Source organism: Falco naumanni, chromosome 1 (genome assembly GCF_017639655.2).
Source record: "Falco naumanni isolate bFalNau1 chromosome 1, bFalNau1.pat, whole genome shotgun sequence".
Classification (NCBI taxonomy): Eukaryota; Metazoa; Chordata; class Aves; order Falconiformes; family Falconidae; genus Falco; species Falco naumanni.
In genome coordinates this window covers 85,782,053-85,804,027 of record NC_054054.1, presented here as the reverse complement: position 1 = coordinate 85,804,027, position 21,975 = coordinate 85,782,053, and the positions used below count along the sequence as shown (strand labels likewise).

Genomic DNA, 21,975 nt, shown 5'->3' with positions numbered 1-21,975 from the left:
CTGAAATCTGAGGTTAAATCATAAAACAGAACTATTGTTTTATGGCTGCACACTGACATTTAAATATTCCTCTAGCTTTAAAAGCATAGCTCAAGTACTGCACTGACAAGCAAGAAGCGCTGATACAGACCCTCGCCCCAGGCTGGTTTGTTCAGTTTTCCTCAGTGGAGCAGCTTTACTTTTTACTACACTCTAGGTGACTGCACTGTGTGTTGGCATTCTCAGGATATTTATAGAGTCAGAGCTTAGGAAGAACATTTATACGTTTCCCCACCAACTCCCAAGGCCCTGAGTATTTCCCCATTGGAGAGGAGTTGGCAATGTACCCAGCCTAACGACTGTGCCCATTCAGGCTCGTCTGTACCTGCGTGGACAGTGAAAGAACCATCCTAACGTAGCACTAACCTTGCCCAGGCACCTTGTACTGAGAACACTGAAGCAAAGCTTGAACGGGGGCCTCCATGGTTCCTGAAGCACGACTTCCCATGCAGTAAATGACACACTGTGAAACAAAGCCAGCTCACAGAGTCTTACAGCAGAACATCCCACTGCAGCGCAAATAAAAACCTTTTATATCTAAAGGCAGATATCTCTCCCCCACAAGTCCAACTTTCTGCAGCTGTTTCCCTTTCTGATATTCATTCTTAAAGCATCCAGTTATATTCTTCTTCTCCTCACTTGCTCACATTGGTGCTCCCAAAGCAATGAATTTAGTTTGCTAATTACCGCAATCAGGGGAGATGGGGAACATGAGGCACAGATTAAAAAATTGCTCAGGGTAGGTTCTTTCTTAGCAGTTCACCCTTGTGATATATCTGTGTGGTAAGCTCAACACTGAACAGCACTTGACTCAGCCTCAGTTTGGAGTAGGGAGAAATTAATTGCAATCTAATAGGATTCAAATTGGTACAAGGGATCCCATCATTACGGGACAAGAAAGAGTAAAACTGCAGTACATTAGCCAGCTAGCAAAGGGCTTCGGTCAATGCAGTGGAACAGGCAACACCATCGCTGAGACATGATGAATTGATACCTCAATAATTGTAATTTATTAGTCGGTGGTGCTGATCTAGCATATGAACCAGGTAGGAACAGACTAAACCTGCGCAGTGTTTGTAGAAGGAATGATAGTCCCTTTGCAAGGTCTAACTTGAAATAATTTTACACTGATGTGAAGATGTGTCACAGCTTAATTCAAGCAGCAGTTATGTGTACTGGAGGATGAAAGTGTAAATCAGCAGCAGACTGGGAAACAGAAGGCTCCCGGTATCAAATGTCAGTGGAGTTGCTCCCTCACTGTGCAACCTTTAACAAGTCACTTGACCTCCTGGTGCTTCAATCAAGGCAGCTACAGCACCGGATTAGAAGCAAGATTCCCATCATAATCCACATTCGCCCTCTGTGCTTCAGTCTTCGGTAAACTGCAACCCCTGCCTAGCCATATTTGAAATGGACTGGAATTATTACATGAGACTGGCCTGAGGATATTTTAAGTCATGTGTGACAAACAGGCTTTATGTAATGAATTATGGTTAAGCTGCAAGAGTAAACTTGACAGACGTGCACATGCATTCGCACTCACACAAAACCCAACTGTCCCACTTCCACATGAGCAACTCCAAGGGAACACCTATAAAGCAAAATGAAGGTTCAGTTGTGGCATGGACGAATGCACCTGCAATGATTTCCTTCCAGGTAGCACACAGACAGGGTAGTAGAGCCCAAGGCAGCAGAGGTTAACAAGCTTGGATCCCCGTGGGCTTACGTTCCTGTTCCTCCTCTCTGCTGAAGCCTATGCTACTGAGTATTAATAACTTGTTGCTAAATTAAGCAATCATTCACATGGCTAGCAATGCCACAGTCCCCCTGGATTTTGCTGGACAGGCAGAATTTTAGGAATTTGGAATATTCTCCAGCTAGATTCAGAAAACAGAATGTAACCCACCAACACTGAGGGTGCCAACACAACTTGCTGGCAGCTGCTATTCCCCTCCTGTCTTCTGTTAAGGAAAATCTTTTGGATGCCAAACCCACTGAAGCATATCTATCACCCTCACACCTAGCTGGACCTTAACAACTCCTTTTGCCTCTTCCCACCTGAGGTCAGTGAGAGAAAAGCAAGGGTCTCTTTGGCAGTCATTCCAGGGAGGATCAGAAGACCACACTGAATGTGAAGGTCTGGGTCTCTGAGCTAAATATGTAAAAAAAACCCACTGCTGAAAAAACTAAAAAGGATGAATTCGTACTGAACTGCAGAAAACGTTTTTCTTGGCAAGCCATGGCTTTGACAGCCCTTTTTAGCCCACTGCAATCAGCTTTATGTACGTCTCATACTCTAAGCTGCATAATTAAGTGGGGCTATTTCAGAGTAATAGATACCTGAGCCCTTTCTCAAGCACACGTGAGTGGATCTATTCCTTCCTAAAGCTGCCCAAGAAGCCAGTTACTAAAGACAGAAAACCACAAAATTATACACTCAGTATTCCTAACCAGTTCTTCACCCTAGAAGACCTTTGGAGGGTTTATAATTAAGAAAAAGAAAATACTTAGGCTAGAAAACTGGCCCAGCGAGTTTGCTATCAAGATCCTTCCCTGGGTTTGTACTTTGGAAACACCCTCAGTATTCACACCTAGTACTCAATCATGAGATGATGATTAATACCAGCCTTAGATCATCCCCAGCAATTGCTGGAGCTTTCTGCAAGGTTCTTGGTGGACTGAATTATTGAACAGCGCTCAGCACCTCTAAGCAAGCTCTTGGAAACTGAAGCTGGCATCCATCCTTGGCACCTGATCTGGCACATTCACATGGCATGATGCAGAAATACTAGCTTGGATGGAGTGACTTCTCTGATGTCCTCCATCTGAACCAGTTCATCGTGCTTTGGGTCAGCTCTGAGCTGATGTGGCAGTGCTGTTTCCAAATCTAGCCAAGTCTCTGCACGATGCTTCAAAACTTAAGGCCAGTCCCTTAAATCTTGTCACCAAGACTCCTACTGCAATGACCTCCTCCCTTCCACCTTTAGGTTGAAAAAACACCCTCGTATTTTCCTGTATGTCAATAAAATATTCATGTCCTCTACTAGTTTTCTCCTGTACATTGCAAGTATTTTAAAAAGTAAAAATTATCATCTCCATGCTACAGATAAGCAGACAAAGGTTGGCTAAGTAATTCACCCCGCTGCCCACCAATCCAGTGGCAGAACTTGGTAGCACAAATCCTTTAACCTCAACAACTCCGCCAGTTAGCACTATTGGAAAGAATACAGAAAGAATATAGCCTCTCCTCCTCTCCCAGAGTTATTTTTTGAGGAGGAGAAGGAGGAGGAAGAAAAGGGTTTGAAAATTATGTGTCTGCAGTGTCTGGAAACAGGAAAAAAAACCAAGTCAGATATAAACTACCATCATGCTAAAGATCTAAGATTTCTATTCAATTCAGAAATAAAAATACCACATAGAAGCTAATTCCTCAGGGAGTGACTACCAGCTGAAAGTCAGTATCTAATAGTGAAAAAAATCATATCACTTGTTTAATTTTTATTTTCACATACATAGTTTAGCATTGGAAACAGCTAATTTTGGGGATAGGCAGAAGGAAGAGATTGACTTTTACTGATTAAATCATAATTCTGTCAGAACAACCTTCAAGTCAACAAGTATGTCAATACTTAAATAGGAATTAACTAAAGGCTCTCATTTTGCACTTGTATAAAAAGCCTTTGTTGCATAAAACAACTGAAAAAGCCTTTAGCAGATACACCTTAAGCAATTACAGCACATCTTAACTGTCTTTGAACGGCAGGATATACCTAATCAATGTAAGTCACATGGTGCTGAATACTGCAAAAGTCTCCATTTTCTACATTCTGCAAATGAATACAGCTGAAGCAGTAGAAAATTCCGTCATTACCACTGTAAATTATAGACATTCTGCCAAAATAAATATATAATAATCATTATGAAAATAAGCACATGATGCCACAGAAGGAAGCCTCTGAAACAAGCAAAAATCTTATTCTGAGTCCCATTGACGGAGCAGAACATACACCTTGCAACAGTTTGCACATTTTATTTGCCTGGATCCATCAAAATAGAAGAAACACATTTATTCTACGAAGAGGTACTGGTAAGTGACATTTATGTAAATGCTTAAGTGAGTGACGAGTACACTGTATCAACAAGTCACTTGGATTCAGGCTCCCAGCTAATGGAATCCTTGTGGTGGTAATTTCTTGTTAAGAGCATCTTTTTTTATGTGTGTTTACAAGACTTGAGTAGCAGAGAGTCTACTCTTGGTTTGTTTTCTGTTGTTGTTTTTTAAAAAAACTATGCTGGCTCTCACTGAAAGACTTCACAAGTCTGTAAGAGCTCCCACTTCTGCACCCTCCTAACCCAGCCCTCATCAGCAGGATGGTCCAAGCTCTTCAGGACCATAAGCCTAGTATACATGAATGCTCCTCTTCCAGCTGAAGGCAGACCTATCGAAGTGCAAGCCTCCAGGGTCTACATCACTGCTGATTTACAGACACAACTCACACTTTCTTTTTCATTTTGCAATTGAAATAATTTTTCATAAACCCAATTCTTCTCTGTCTTATCAGTTTCAATAAACTGGAACAACCAGGTATTTTTATCAAGTTTCCACACAACTTATTCCGTAACTCGCCTGCCTCTGGCTTTGCCTTAGGGGTTATGCCTATTTGAGGTGACCGAAGGCTGCCAGACAACAGTTCAGTTCCTAGTACATAACACGCACATGTGCGTGCACACACACACACCAAACACAGTATTACTTTTTTTTCTCTAGGACAATGTAGAGTTTATTACATCTGCTATTACAATGTACCTGTAACAATGTTCTCTAACAAGCAGCCCTAAGGTCAAATGTGTCCCTTGATCAATTTACTAGCGGTCCCTGGTGCTGCTGCTGTGGGTAGACTGTCTGGGGGTGTGGGGGGGGTGGGGGAATAATCCCTTTATTCTGTTGCTTCTCTGTAAATGGGAAAAAAAAGGCTGTCACAAAGACATTTTTCTTCTCCCTCTGCTCTTGACAGGTCAGGTAAACAGGGAGGGAATATCTCGCTGCAAGGGACTGTAAGAGACCAGCATTTGTACAGGATTATAAAAACATACTGTTTATTTACCAAGCTACTCAGTGCATCAAGGTGATTCAGAATAAGGCTAAGGGGATTGGGAAGATGCCTTAGCAAAACACCTGCAAAACTATTTTGCATGACGACAAAGAAAAGGCACTCTGGATGCAAGTGTCACGTGGTTGTCTTTATACAAGATTTTAACAATTCGGTATATTGCTATGGTCAAAGCACTCTTGACAAGCAATAACACTCATTCAGAGATGCTCCTAGCAGTATAGCTATCACATCAACCTACTCCTAATTTGTCAGTAAAGCTGTGACTGTTTATCTATTTTTTTTGCTCAACAGATCAGTATCGACCACTAAGTAATGACTATACCCAGAAAAGCAGGCTTGATACTAGTAACTTGCTACAGAAATCACTTGCTGCTTGCACTCAAGCAGCAGGGAAGGAGTTAATCTCAGTGGCCAAAATGGCTGAGTACCACTGTTACTCATGCCCAAGTGCTTGACTTTTGTTTCATGTGTTGCGATTTATTTTCACCTCTAGTGCAGCTTTTACTCACAGACTGGCAGTGACGTTAATGGGAACTGCCCTATTCAGCCCCACAACCTGGAGTCAGGCTGGAGCTTCGGGAGCCTCCAGCTATTAGCAGAGGATTCTTGGGATTGTCTTTGCTTGCTTGCTATGCCATGATTCCCATCACTTCTCATTAAACATGGTAATTCCTCCAAACAGGGAATGAGCAGCCCCTTTAAAAGACACACCACCACCACCACCCACCCAAAAAAAAAGAGAGCAACCTTTGCAAATGACCTATAATAGGTCTAAATAAAGCCTGAGCTGTTCCTTACTCATGCATAACTTCATTGCTTCTGTTCCCTCCACACCCTGCCCAGTTGGCATAATTTGCAGAAGGGTTTTGGCATGGACAATTGAAACACCCACAAGCCGCCTGAACTAAAAAGCTTGATCCTAGAGTCCTTTTCTTTTCTGAGCAAAAGCTAAATGAGACTTTTATTTTGATAACACAGGTCCCATCTGCACTGTAGGTTTTCACCCATGAAGGCTGAACTCCAAACATGTTCCCAGATTACAACAGCTACTGTCCACAGCATCTCACTCCACACAATGGCTAGAGAAGGCTTAAACCCTGGCAAAACTCCAATCTTTACATTTCATATGACCTGCATAAAGTTCCCCCTAAATTAGCAGACTCCACCTTCTAAAACCCAGAAGTCACCACACATGGGAATTAGCACACACCTTGGTGTGGTCCAAAACCAAGACATGAACAAAAAACAAGCAAGGGCCACAAGGAACAGTCACAAGCTTCTTCAAAGACCATGCATTCCCACTCTGTTGCCATACCCTGAAACAATTTTAATCCATCTTTCTCTTTAAGCAGAGACAGCACCATCACCGACGATGATACAACACTGACAAAGGAAGGCTGAAATTCAGACCCAAATTGTTATTCCCCTCAGCTAGGCAGTTACGCACAAGAAACACTGCTTGTAAACACTTCTTTGTCGAACACTCAATTACAAGCTGTTTTATGAACAAAATGAGCCAGTCGCAAGGAAAGCAAGAGACAAAAATGGGGAAGCAATCTAAAATGGCATGCAGCCATTATGCCACCACGTCCCCCGTATCACTCGGCCACACTGCCAGCCCCTCTTACAGGAGAGCACCGATGTGTGCTGGGAAAACACTGAACTCAGGTTTTCAGAAGGGGGTTCAGGTTTTGTGGACCTAGAATTTTTTCTCTGCTGTTAAGATTATTTCCTATGTGGGAAGCAAATAATAACTTTTTTATTTTCATGTTATTGGCTTTGGCAGCATGCACCTGGAAGAAATAGCACATGTATGAACGAGGCACCAGTTAAAAAAACCTCAGTTCAGGCAACACTTGTAATATGACTCTTCCTTCGTGTCATCCCCGTTTATACCCCTATACACTGATATCGCTACATGCAAGCTGAAAAATAACTGGAAAGCACATTCATTTTCCTCACAGTAAAGCTGCAGATATACTCCACAACAGATCTACCTTTCCAGCTGAACTTTCTCGATCTTCAAACCTAAAGCACTGAGGCACTAACTCCAAAAAGATACCTACAACTGACAATACAGCCAATAAACATCATGTTAAATTACAAAATACTGCCCTATGGCAAGTCAAAAAGTTTTGAGACAGAAAGAGAACTTTATGAGATCCAGCAGCACCTTCCAGGAGGCTGCAATATTACAGCATCAGAGGGCTATTCATCACGGCACTGTTATTCTAGCTGCCCTGCACAGCATCCACTACTTGAGCCACTACCTCATCCTTGGATTTTTTTAGCATTATTAATCCAGCGGATAAGGTTTCCCCTGGAAAAGGTTTTTTCCTTGTTTTTACTATTCACTGTCAATGAGCCAAGGAGGGCTGTATGAGGAAACATTACAGAGTGCAAAATGAAACCTATTACTAGTCTTCAACTTTAACTTGCATTGGATCTGCAGCTGAAGGAAGAATTGAGCCTGTGCTTTCCCTAGTGCCCATATTAAAGCCTCTAACCAGAAGAAAGTGGAATGTGAAAGGAAGGGTGAAGACGAAAGATTGTTTTTAAATTAAAAAAACTGAATATATTTATGTAATTGACTTTAGACAGTAACATTCTGAATCCAACAGCTACCCAATTAATACTTTCTAATCTCAACAACCCCACTTGTAAAGGAATTAAATTGAGAGGAAGTTACCAGAAAGGAAAAGGGGGAAAAAAACCCACCAGCAAAAAAAACCCAAGTTTCATATAACGATAATAAGATTTTATACGTATCATTTTTAAACTTAACATATTACATATCCTCCTTGATAGGATTTTTAAACAATAAAAGTAATTCATTTCAAGGCTCAACTTCAGAAAAGCTTTAGGATCTATTTACAGTGCTAACAGCTGGAGAAATTGTCCACAGACAGGGCATATTTCAACTCTTGTGTTAAAAGATACTTACATATCCAGCTATGCCTTAGGATTCCCCCACCCAGTAAGCTTGGAAGAGTTTTAAATCTATCACAGATCCCTGCTGGCTTTACTTAATTCTTCAGGGTTTTTTAGACAAATCATTACAAAAATTGCACAGGTTTCATAGACTGATTTTGCCAAACAAATAGTGCAATAACATTCACCAGAATAGCTACTAGTAACCTTGCTTGAAGGACTAAAGGGGAAAAAATAAGTGCATATTCTAGCTAAAAGATGTCTTCAAACCAAAAATGTGCTTACTCAAGCTGCGTATATTCTCAACAGCTCATGTAAACCACCCATCAGGCAGAAGTATGAAAATTAGCTCCCTTAAGAATCCACACAGCAAAGAGGCCAAGGGATGTGGCCAGCACTGCCCAAGGGTGCAGTTTATGAAGTGAGAGCAACTGAGAGGTGGAAAACAGCATCGTCTCTGATACACTGCCATGAAGAAAACCAAGTGAACTGGACCAGGCAAAGACTGGCAACTGCCGAAGGGATTCTGCTACAGCTCCCAGTGCATCGGTCCCAGCAGTCTTTTGCACAAATGGAGGTCTGTGGCCCACAGTAAGCAAGGAAAAATTCTGCGTGTTGAAAGTAACAGTATCTCATGAAAAAGATATTTATTCTGCTTCAACCAGAAGTGACATTGGGATGTAATTTTTATGTTTGTTTTAAATCAGCTCAGATTTAGACTGGAACTGCACAGATGGTTTAATTATTATACTGATAAGCATGTGAGAGGAAGAATACTGTCCGTCTGCATTTACTATGCTTGTTTCACAGACACACAAAAAAGTATCTGTGATCACCCCCAAAATTACAGGGATGATCAAAGGAATCATACCCTACCTGCTGCCATTCAGAGGCCTTGTATTTTATTGCAGACATTTGGTGCAAGCCCGAGAACAGGGGCTACAATTAGGTAACAGACCCCAGACCCTTGTGCAAAGCTAGCTAAAATATTAGGCAGCTAGTGCTTAAATCAAGATGGAATAACCCTTTAGACACTTCTTGTCCAAGCCAGAAAAAAAAAACATGCAAAAAGGCCACAGCTGCTTCAGCTGCTTCTAGATCCTAGCCTTTTCTGCAGCATCTGCATTATACCCAGGAAAAAGGGCTCTACACAGACATAGTTGTCTCATAAGACACCTGGAATGTGTGCTGTCTCAATGTCATGAAAAGATGTCAAGATAAACTTCCAGCCATGGCTCTGACTCTCTTCAAACAGCACACATAACCGGGAGTAGCCAGAGCACTATTCAAACAGTATTGTGTTTCTCCATTCTTCAATTTGCTAAAACCACGAGATACAACAGAAGTGCTCTATCTTGGTGCCTTCTCTTCTCCAAAAGCAAATACACAAATAAACCAAAACAAAAACAAAACAAACAAACAAAAAAAAAAGGGGGGGAGGGAAGAAGGAAAAGAAAGAGTGCTTTGTGTCAACCAATTAAATTCAACAGAGAAAAAGATACAAGTGGTTATAGCTTCCTGTAAATTACTTCATGTAATTAAATCCCCTTCTCTAAATTACAAACCATTTAGCTCTTCCTTATAACAATGTAACCAATGACCACCAGCAACCTTTTTACAGCATCTGATGCCACATAAGTTGTATGCAATGAAATTTCCTTTTTATTTCTCCCTTTCAAAAGAAGCCATTGTAATGAGATTCATTCACAGCTACTTACAGAACATCAGGGAGAAGAGAGGATTGCTTTGTTCCCCTTTATTCTGCACTTGTCTGAGGCTATATTTAAGCAAATGTGACCTAAGGTCCTTAGCAGTCATCTAACTGCAGGCAGAGAAGTTAAAGGTGACCTGCAAGAGTTTTAAAACACAGAGCGTACAACATAACTTCTGCTTTGCACTGCAGCAGTATGGCTTAACTATCTTCCTATCACTTGAATTTTCTGACCTTTTTTAACTTTCAAAACACCAGGAATGTCAGATCAAGTCTTGTTTGCAAGCCCATGTTTGCCAGGGACTGCTCTTGTGAGATGAGAGCTGCTCTGCATGGCTTCCTCCAGATTGCTCCATTTATGAAATGTCTGTGTGCGCCTCGAGTCACCCACGTCTGCTGGGCCACCCTTCACTGGGTCTGCAGCTATCGCATCTTCTCAGATGGGGAACTGAGATGGAGAAATAAGGTCTCTGAAGATGCTGCGGTTCAGCTTCACTGGAGGTAGTGCAAGAAGTCCCAATGCAGAGAAAGCACTAGTAGCACCCAGTGCTTTCATCACTGTGCTCTCTAAACCTGCTCTAACACGTGTTACAAGTGCCAGCAGCCATCTGGAGGCCTGAACACATTGCTGTTGCCCAAATGCTGTTAAGTGGGAGAGGTGAATGGGGACAGATGGGAATTCTGGAGAAGAGGAAAAGCAGGGACAAAGAAGGCTGAAGCCAGTGCCGCAAGCAAAGCCTCAGGGTCCAGTTCTGAACACAGCAGGGTCGATACTATTATAACAGCGTTATGATCCTTAAATAAAAAGCAAGGAGCAGAGTGCATGTGGCAAGGCACCGCATCCCCATCCTCATGTCCACCTAAGCTCCGCTTGCTCTGCCACCCCCGAGCAGGTCCCCACCCAACTGAAGCCCATGGCAGTAAAGGTGCTGGTCCAGATGAGCTAAACATTGCTTGACCCAGCAGGGAACCAGCATCCCCCAGCTGCACTGCTGGGCCGGGGCACACCAAGGAGCTGCACTGAGTCATCTGAGCCTCTCTGGAAGGATCAGACAAGTCCTACAAGAGCAGAGATGAGTGGGGCTCACGGAGCAGAAATATGGGCAAGTGAGGGTCAGCTACAAAAGGGGAACCCACTGGTCCAAACAAGTGAATGACTATTTCACTGCATCAGTGAAAAAGACAAAAGCTATGTTCTCCTATACGTAACGCTTTCAGCAGCCAAAACACGCTTTACATCACTCCGTTCAGAAAATAGTATTTGCAGTCTAGCAAAATCCAGTATATGCTTCTGTTTCATGCTTCAGTGTTATTTTTAAAACAGTTGGATGCTCCTCCCCAAGTTCTAATAAACATGATCTCCTCAGTTTATGTTTCCCTACCAGAACTGCAGCAGGTTTTGAAATACATTTTTCCAGTTTAAGCAAAGGCCTTCTCCTGCCATAGCTCCCAGTGGTTTTATGGCACTATTTTGCACCACTGTTCCTGAAGCACAGTATGTTACAAAGATCTGTTACAGAAGCTGTGTCATAGCTCTCAAAAGGTGGCTGCAATGCTGTGATGAATTTACCTGTGTCACAGTTACAATGCAAATCTTGTGTAAGGTTCATACAGCACTTGAAAGAAACATTGAAATAACTAAACATACCACAAAGTTCTCCCTCTGTTGCAGACTGGGCTCTGCAGCCACTTCAGGAATCTTGATGAATTCTTGGATAAATTTAGCAAAAACAGCAGCACTTTGTAATAGCAGGGTTTCATTTGGGAAATAAACATCCACTATTTATTTACAAAGGATTTTTCTCCTCCTGCCACTGCTGTGCTATGCCCACTGCTTCCCCTCTACTTTGATGCAGAAAACAGAATACCAAGTGCCTAACCAGGACTTAAAGCAGATTTTTAAATTAGTTCCTGACAGTGCAAACAGATTGCTATTGATTGAAATGAGGCTGATTTTAGGCCTTGGATTAGCAAACCTAATGACTAAATACTGTATTGCCCATTTCAGTACTTTGCACCGTTAGTCCCCAGTGGTTTCCCAGGCAGCTGTGAAGTCTCTGCACTCGCAGATTAGCGTGAGAGAGCAAGGCAAGGCCATCTGTGCCTGTGCTGCGCAGCCCCACTCAGCCGGAAATAAGGACCTCCTCCGAAATCCCCCGGGGCCGGCCCCGGGCACTACAACCTCATTAAGAGCTTTGAAGCCAGGGAGGCTGTCCACATGTTCCCAAGGAGCACGTGCTGGTGAAGGCTTTGCTGGGCCAGAGCACCACGCCTGGCCAGAGCAGGCTGCCACAGCTGGCCTTGCCTCAAGCTGGAGGGAATCCAAGCACCCAGCGAAGCCACCTCCCTGGGCCTCCAGACAGCCTGGCTGGAGACAGTGACAGAGAGGCTTCACGCTATGCTAACAGCCCACCTCTCCCAGCAATCATAAATGCATACTTAAAACTAATTGGCATAGAGCTTTCATGTCCAAATTGTAAATTCTTGTACTTACAAAGGTAGAAATGGATCCTGGTTTTAAGCAACACATGAAGCAACACTTTCCTGATTAAAAGAAAATGGGACTTTTTTTTCCTTTTGCTTTGTTGTTTAGTTTCAAAGAACATTTAAATAACAATATCTGCTAATGAAAAGGCTAACGTCAATTAGAAACAAAAAGAAACCAGTTTGTATAATTTCAGCATTCAAAAGCAGTGAAATGCAAACACCAAAGCAGCACACACCAAACCAAGCCAATCCCCAAAACCCACACTAAAGGCCCCCTTTTTTTTTTCGGTAAGTTGGCTGCCTAGAATTCATTTGCTTTTAAAAATCATTTGCTTTTAATAGCCTGAGATACTGGAGGTAATAGAATAAATTGCTATTATAGTTAGACCCTCATAGACACAATTCAGCTTCCAAATGCTACATCATTAAGACACGGAAGGACAGGCGTATCTATACCTGTCCTCTGGTCTACTGACAAAGACTCCAAAGGTTATTTTTTGGACTCACTCTCCTACGTGGCTGATGAACCTCAGCTAAGAAAGGTCTGTTTCAGTCTCTGAACTCTGCATCAGTAAGACAATGCTCTGCCTCCAGCCCACCAGTGGCTTCAAAAGCACATTCAAGTTTTTGATTTACCATTTATCATTATCTGGAAAAATACAAATAAGAATCAAACAGGTATGTGTTCCTATTGCCCAGCTGTCAGCACAAGCAGGATGATACTAAAGGGAATTTTCCATACAAGGTTATTGCATTAGCCAGATGACTTCCTAGACTGCTTCTCTCTACCTTGGGAAAAGCCCCGTGGTCTTTCAGTACCACCACCACACACACAATGGGGCCAAGAGTATGTAACTCGTTTGAAGACAAGCTATCAATTTTCACCAAGACATCAAAAGAAACAATGTGCATCCAGGATGGAAAATTACTTAGTGTATCATCTTTACTCAGATCAGCAGTAACCCAGAGCAGTGTTCTCCTGGGGCAGGGGGGTGGTGTGGTGGTATATTTATCAATGAACGTTGGATAACGTGCTGATGAGCATCACAGAAGAAAAAAAAAAAACAAAACACCAAGATGAATAGGTAATCAAACATGTTAATATAATTTAGCAGTTCCAGTCCAGCAAGAGCCACAGCAACAATATACATTAATCATCAATAATCCTCAGCAGTTTGACAAAGACTGGGGAGCAAATGAAACACAGGAATTAACTCTGCTTTCCCTCCCTCCAGGAAGCTCTGCTGAAGTCACAGAGATGTCAACACCTCTGGAGCAACCTGACAGCATTAGCTTTCTTGCCCTTGCCTCCCAAGCTCCAAACCCAGCATGCTATTTATGAGCACAAAATACGTGCTACACCACCCCATTCTCCTCAGCTTCTTTGAGACTCTTCCTCATCTTGGGTGATTTAAACAGTGAGTGAGAAAAGGAAGGAGGAGGTGTAAGACACTCATCTCCATGACAAATGACTATTTGCTGAAGAGTGTTATTACAGCCGTATTTAACATCTAAACATATTCAATATAACATGATGCTCCTGAGCTGACTAACCACAAAGCATGAGGTTAAACCAACTCGAAACAGGGGCGACTTTCTCCTATTAGCCCCAACACTCTTCAGAAAGAGGTCAGCCCATTTTTATTCTACGTACAGAAAGGGCAATGGGTCCTGAAAAAATCAGAAAAAACCCACTGTTCTACATCCAGGGTGACCCCAGACTGCTCAGATGTTCAGAAGAATAAACAACTCCAAAAAGAAACCCAGACAAGAGAAAACCAACTCAGCTAAGGCTGGCGAAAGACTCAAAGTTCAAAGGGTAACTCCAAAAACTAGAAGAATTACTTAGGACAACAAAGGAAGTGTAACTGGAACTAAGAGGCTTCATCTTGTATCTACCTCTTACTTCATCTAAGCGAATTATACACTCAAGCATAGAGGAATCCTGTCTCCCACAGGCACTGTCTGCAGCTGTAGTGGGGATTCCCTTCCACAAACCACTGGGTTAGTCTTGGCTTTTAAAAAAGACAATGACTCAATTTCCAGCAAATGCTATCATGTTGGAAGCAACTACACACTTTCCAAGGGGCAAGCTTCACTGCAAGGCCACTGGCGACACTGAAAGACACCACAGTTCTAAACAGTTTCTCATTCCTTGATGTACCCCTGATGACTGTGAGAGGGTTTGTGGATTCCCATCGTAGAGCACCAGTTTCAAGTCAGCACCCTTCTCTGCGCACATACATTGAAAACAGTCCCAAATCCCGACAAATCTTTGGGCAAAGGACCTATGGCTATTTGAAACGCCCTTTTTTTCCCTCTGCTTGGTTACAACAGGAGATAAATGTGTTTGAATGATTTTTATACACAGTTGGAGTAATAGGCTGGAAAGGACTGACTGGCTTTTGCAAACCTCTCCCCATACTCTGAGGTACCGAAGAACCATTCAGGAGCAAACAGTGATTTGGATGCTTTGTCAAAAAGACTGAAGTATTAATCTAATTTTCTAAACAAAGCAGACAACCTGGCACTCAAATCAGCTTACCACTTTGCACCTCTCTACAAGGATTAGCAGAATGCCATAATTATAATGCCCAATTTGATTTATTAGAGGAGGCTGCATAAAGAAGATGACAATTCAGTAGCATTGTGAAGAGAAGGGATGAGAGTATAAGGAAAGCTTCAAATTGAACAGTAATTTCTAAGCAACAACTCAATATAATCAGCATTAATTACAGTAAGCTTTCCAAATTAGGTATAAACCTATGTTTAATAACCCTGAGATGCAAAAATCACCCCAAATTCCAGGAAAGTCAACATTACAGCCGATTTGTCTAGACAGCTTGGCAGGATATGCCAGAATTCTAGGTGTGAACTTTGTGGTTATTAAAAAAAATAAAAAATTATTGAACTTGTCTGTATCATTTGCATAATTAGTTTGAACTAAGAATAGCCTGGTTTATCTGGCTTAGATTTTACTGCTACTTTCATCAGCCTTACAGACCTGCAGATCTGTCTGGTTTTCACAACTATATCAGCCAGGATAATACGAGGTATTTCAAAAAATTCCCTTTTCAATATAAGATGAATTCTAAGCGTGACTTGTTTAAAGAGGCAGAGTTTATTAATGAGTCACTCATTACAGGATTTATTTTATAATTTTTGTGCAAGCTCCTTGCTCTTTTTGGAGTTTGTTACTTATAGTTATGGGGTGGGTGGGTGAGTGGGTGGGTGCCTGCGTGTGTGTGTGAAGATTAAACAATGAAAGTTGCATTCAAGTTTTCATGAATGTGGAGGCAAACATCCTGTTTAATCACTGATGTCAACCAAATCCTAGCCAGAAGAAACAGATATCAATGTCCTTATTTTTCAGAGCTGAAACACAAATAATCTAAGTATTTGGTAAACTAAGGCAGCAACATACAATTACAGAAACTGGAGTTTGGCCAGTGTAACAAAATCTCCTATCCCAAAGGTTTCTAAGGAAGTATCACAAAATCCCTAGTGGCCACAACTACTTGAAACTTAGTCTTAAATTTCCTGCAGAAGATGTCATTACCAGCAACCCTTTCCTCCTCTGCAGCTGGTGAGGAACCAGCTCACCCCAGCTCCAGGAAGAGGGGACCACCCCACCACCCAGCAGAGCACAGCCTCACATATCCACAACGGTGTAAATAACTGAAATGTACTGAACCCCCTGAAGCGTAATTTCAGACCTGAAGAAACAACTCTAACACCTGTAGAAAGGCAGTATTTACTGAAGCCAGACTTTCATGTTAGAGAGACTGGTGGCAATCGAGATCTAATGACCTCCTGCAGCGCTCCTTGTTTCCATACTCCAACTGCACCACTCTCAGTTGCACCAACATAAGCATTTGTAAGCTTACTCCAGGGGCTAGAGTGGAAAGTGAGCCAGCTTTACATATACTTTGCAAGGGTCACTGGACTCATGTTTGGGCCTTTTTCATGTAAATAAAAAACCCTGACACAACAGCATCTTTACAAAGACAGAGGAGCTGAAGAAGTACAATACCATAATCCTGGTATAAGCAGCAGGCAGGAATAACCATCCAGCACTACTGCTTCTAAACATCTTATACCAAAGCCAGGGACCTCTTTTGAAATACATGCTTAGCATTTTGTGGGTTTGGATTACAAGAAAAGGATCCTAGTTGCTCAAACTTTCATCAAAACTAAAACGTGCATCTATTCACCCATAATAAAAGGTCATTTTTATTTGTACAGAGTGAATATTTGTGCACAAACTCATTGCATCCGTAACCAAAGGGGGAACTGAAACCCCATCACTCAACTACTATCAAAAGCAAACAAGAAACTTGATATATTTTAACTACATACATACTGATGAGTCTAAAACCAAAACATCTGGTATCACTTTGGGGAGTTAAAAGAAAACAAACCTGGCAAATACTTTAGTAGGAGTGCATGGTTACATGATTTGCTACCTAAATGTTTACAAGCAGAGAAGTACTAACATCTTTATATAAGTCATTTGTATTGAATTCATAGAATCATAAAATGGTTTGGGTTGGAAGGGACCTTAAAAATCATCCCATTCCAAGCCCCCTTGCCATGGGCAGGGAATTAATCCAACTGTTTACTTTTTTTAAATCAAAAGGAAGAAAACAGAAGCCTGCTAATTAGCCAACAGAAGAATGCGGCCATGAGCAGACCATTAGAATTTCTAATATACAACCTGATGAGCCCTTCTGAAAGAATATGCTACAACACAATCACAAAAGATAGTGTGTGGTGGTGAAGTTATGCTGGGGGTTACATTAGATAACTTTAACCATCCTTTCAAATCCTAAAATTTTTAAAGCCTGAAAAAACCCATGTCTAATAATTGGACAATTCAATCTTTCGTTGTCTGGCATGCATACGGAACTAGTGTCACAGAACAGAAGATGTGGTTTGTTTGTTTTTTTCATCAGTGTACTTAGCACAGAACAAATGCTGGAGGGTCAAGTACACTGGACACCAAAAATCCTCCTGCGGAGCAGCAGTTAAGTGATAAATAGCTTGCTAGCCATACTGCCTCTTCGTTGTCATCTCCCTGGCTCTGTACACACTGTGGTTCAGGTGGCAGTCTCCACAATCATCCCCTCCAGCATGACAACTCTTAATTCATTAATGCTCTACAACATTTTAGAAGAGCACAGAGAAAAGACTCCCCAGAGCACAACTTCCTCCAAACTCACTTTTCACTTCTAAAATACTTGAATAGTCTCTCCTTCGCAACATACTGTTTTGGGGGCACATGAACTTGATTCATGAGACAGACATATTCACATTTGCAACTTCCCAGGTGCACATAACAAGCACGCCTTTCCCCAAAGAAAACTATGATCCGACTGATGATTTCTATTTGTGTAAGAGCCATAAACCTATGGTGTGGATTACCACATTGTCTCAAAGTTGCAGGATACAAGGGAGGTTTGCTCCTTCCTTCCTAGATTAGCTAGTATACCTCATCTTCCATTTTAGCTTATGAAACCTGCCCACAACACAGGACCTGTGCACTTGGCCAGAAGTCTCTTAAGAGACATTGTTTTCACCAGCACAGTTAGCAGAGAAGGCAGTTACATTAACAACAGCAGCAGGACAACACTTCACAGTGGCCAATGTCATAATGCAGTCACTTCAGAGGAGAAATATTTTCCCTACCTGTTTGGATAGCTTCAAGGGGAGTTTCTTCTTCATCCGTTCTTTGCCTCTTTCTGCCTCTCTCTCAGAGCTCCCAGCATCGTTGTTATGGCCATTTTCACTCGGCTCAGCAGACACACAGTTTTCAGACTCTCTAGGTTTCTTTCCTGGATGCCTCTCCCATTTCTCCTTCCGCTCCTGAGGCTTTAGCGACATGTCCTTCTGTAAAGGAAGGAGAAAAAAAAAATAAGTTCTTTAGGTTCTTTGAGACTTCTTTTAAGCATTAAGCAGTATAAATATTGAATAAAAGCACAAACAAGACAGCATGTTCTTTCCAGACATGACTTAAGATGAATAATTAGGCACGCACAATGCAAACAGTAATTTTAGATTAGATTAGGATGAACACTCTCCAGGCTATGTGTTTCATTAATTTCAGAGATGCTGGTACTGGTTATGAAAATGAGTTTTCTTCAGATTAATTCAGGAACCATACATCAACAGCACATGAACAAATCAGCATCCTGAAGGAAAGCTTTTAACTGTTCAACTGAAATAGAGGTGGTTTTTATTTTGGTTTGTTTCTGATCTCAGAAAGCAACATATCGACCCCCCTTGGGCCTGACAGTCTCTGATTCACAGTAGCATTCATATGGAGAAATGCACTTCTAAAGCCTACCAAGCATTCAATAAGCATGCCAAGATCAATGGGATCTAAGCACATAACAGAGGTTGAACACTTCTAAGTGTTAAGTGTCTGCCCTGAATCAGGACTATAACATACATCCTAAGCACAGTTTAAAAGTATGTCAGTTTAAGAGTATGTCATGTCATGACGATTAACATAGGAAGTGAGATCACAGAAGGGAATTACTACTGCTATCTCTGGCATCTTTGAGGGCTGAAAGCTGAACTCTTGGTGACAATGTATCAACCTCTCCCTCTACACACATCACACAGAAAGCATTTAAGAAATAATATGCCAAGTCACAATGATCTTGGTTCATTACAGCTAGATAAATTTTTTCCTCAGTGCCTTTTATTAAATGCTCAAGGGTAAAAACTAAACTCTTTTTGGAATGTGTTATAGAGTCTCTATCCCAATTATTTTTTTGCAAGGTAAATACATCACATGAGGAGATACCTTAAAAACACCATTTACCATGTCAAAATTTGTCAGCTTCAGCCACAGAAATTTTTTTAAATGCCTCACTTCTGACTCGAGGTATTACATCATGGATATTTGTATCCTACATGAATGGAGTTTGCAATACAACTCACTCATGACAACACACACACTTTCAGCACTGCAAAAAAGCTCATGAAAATCATTAGCTCTCTAGTCTCTCAAAAACTAAAGCCCAACAAAAAAAAGAAAATTAGGAATTGGGATGAAATGCCCTGCTGATTGCTCTAGATTACTTCCTCCCCCTCTAGTTTAATTAGTGAATTGACTGCCTCAGTGTGCAACATGCTGATTCCACTCCAAATTACTCACTGCTTAAAGTTACCCTTCCTTGTGAAGTGAGATGATGCACTGACTCTTCAGGGTCACAAAGACGTTGAAATTTGAATCATGATGATAAAATACATACAGCTGTTTCCTATTCCAACCCAGGCTGAAAGACAATTAGCCAGCACCCAATCTCTATACACCTTACACAGGGGTCCTGCATGCTCAGCAGCTCCTCTTAAAGCACACATATATACAGCAAGTTGCAAAACTCCCAAAGATACAACCCCCACCCCAAAACTAAAAGTAGCACTGTCTCCAGAACACAGCTCAGCTTGCCAAGGCCATAAGTAGTGAAAGAGCAAGGAAAATTATTTTCTGGCATTATACTCCGTGAGGTGATAAAACAAGGAATACCAATTAGTGTTTAGTTGCTCACTTTGGTTTTTAGCTTTAAGATAACACTCTAAAAGAAGCAGTTCGAGACGCCACTTAAAGGTCACACTGTCCTATTTACTGGGAAGTTGCTAAGATAGAAATCAAAATGCTGAGCTTTAGTAACTAATCAGAAACTAGTGCAATAGAAATGACATCTGTTAACTGACACTCAGCAAAACATTAGGAACAGAAGTCACCAAAAAATGTGCACTTCTTCATAAAGCCAGATGCAGCTGCAACGTGACAGCAGAGGCACCGAAGGTGCTGCATGAGGAAACATGAGCCCCTGGTAGGGAGAAAGCGGCTGTGGCAGGGGAACGCCACCACCTGAAAGCACCAGCAAATAACGCGCTGCTGGCTCAGCTCAGTGTCATGTTCACTTTTAAGGATGCTTTCAAAGTCAGTAAATGGTCATTTTAGTTCAAATTCTAACTGGCTTCACACGGTGACTGGGCCTCTGTTAATGCCTTAGGGAAAGTCTTCCCTCAGTACCCACAACACATTCACTGCAGGTTTTAGACAATTCACCACATGACTAGTCTGCAAATCTGTGTTTTTCCTCTTGCTGAATCCTACAAAATTCCCTACTTAGAAATTTAGCTTTTTATCCCCATTTTGTTTGGAGATTTAAGGTTTGTCTCATCACTGAGCTACTAGCAAAATTAATTCAGGGAATACAGTCGTAACTGGATCAAAGCCAAGGAAATAATGCATTCGCTTGTAGTGCCACTTGCATCCAAGAATCTCAAGCACTTTCCAAACAGCCGTGAATTAAGACCCAAGCCCTGATAGCTGAGGCTGCTGCTTGCCTCTGGCAGGAGGAAAGCGGAGGGAAGCATCCTCAGCTCTGCAGCACATCTGGGGCAGCTGCAGGGAAGAAGCCAAGTTTCTCAGCCCCATGACAAGAGAGCCTATTGCACTGTCCCATTCGTCACCACTTCAGCAGAGGAAGCAGCTCACAGGACTTTGCTTTTTGTGGGAGCGCAGGACACCGAACTCAGCTTCTCCCTTCTGACAGAGGGTGACAGTGGGGCTATTTTCTATGCTGCTAAATGCAGACCTCTTTGCAGCCTCTGTCAGAGAGCAGGAGGGGGCTAATGGGGATTCTGTCCTTGCCTCCTTTGTTTCCTTTCTATTTACTCTTTTAAAAGAGCCTTCCAGCAATTGGTCTATTACTAAAGTTTATGACCTCCAAGTTGGGGACCTCACTTAGCACAAGAGCTTACTATTTTTGGACGTGCATCTGTGCTTGTGCACAGGCAATAGCTGGAAAATTTAAGCACATACAGAATATAAAGCACATCACTACAGTGAACCAACGTTTATTGATGCACCTTGACTTCAATCCAGAAATCCCAGCTGGCAGGTGAGACCGGCCTCTGACAAACAGCTCCACTGAAGCCTTCCCCGCAGACAAGCCCAGACCAGCAGGTTTTTTTGCCCTTTGCGCATCATGTAAAAGCCTAGGGCTTCACACAGCCACAGTGTATGAAGTCAAGCCCCGAAGTCAAAAGGTCTCCATATCCAGCCTTGTGGTTTCTGCCCAACCCAGGCGTCAGCAGACCTAGCTACCTTTGCTGTCAGGGCCAGTAAATCTCCTCCTCCAGGGAAGGCTGGTGGATCCAGGCCCATTCTCTCTTCTCGGTTCCAGGAAGGAGATTGCCAAATCTTGTTCCAGAACATACAAAACTATTTTGTTCCTTACTACTCTCTGCTTCCAGGGCTGTCTCCTACCTGTCCTCACTTAGGAATCTCTCTCACACCTTCCCAGGGCAGGCTACAGTCTCTCCATCTGCAGCCCCTTGTCTGTCTGGGCTGCAGATGGAGAGCAGATGGTTCTAACTGGCTGCATGGTTACAAATAAGCAAGAATTAGGCCTTTCTTTAGAGCCTCTCTCCTGGTAGTTACTCCATGAAACATACAGATTCTACCTCCCCATTTGCTTATTTCGATGTACCAAGATACCAAGGGACACTTCAGTGGAAAACCTAATTGTGGTACTTCCTCCAGCTGCTCTACCTGAAATACTTTGCACACCAGTAGCTGTGAGGATGCACGGGCAAAGACCTCAGCCTAGACTCTGCAACAAATTTTGAAAGTCCATAATAAAAATGTCTGTGATTTTCCCCCCCCAC

The 21,975-nt window shown here is 42.2% G+C and overlaps 1 protein-coding gene across 17 annotated transcripts in view; it reads right to left on the bottom strand.

Moving 5' to 3' along the window:
- FBRSL1 (fibrosin like 1) overlaps positions 1–21,975 on the bottom strand; it is a 547,437-nt gene that overhangs the window by 378,974 nt on the left and 146,488 nt on the right. For all 17 annotated transcript variants that reach the window (XM_040602430.1, XM_040602491.1, XM_040602507.1 and 14 more), the window contains exon 2: positions 17,971–18,171. In XM_040602430.1, coding sequence (XP_040458364.1) covers positions 17,971–18,171 — 201 coding nt within the window. The remainder of the gene's footprint in view (positions 1–17,970; positions 18,172–21,975) is intronic.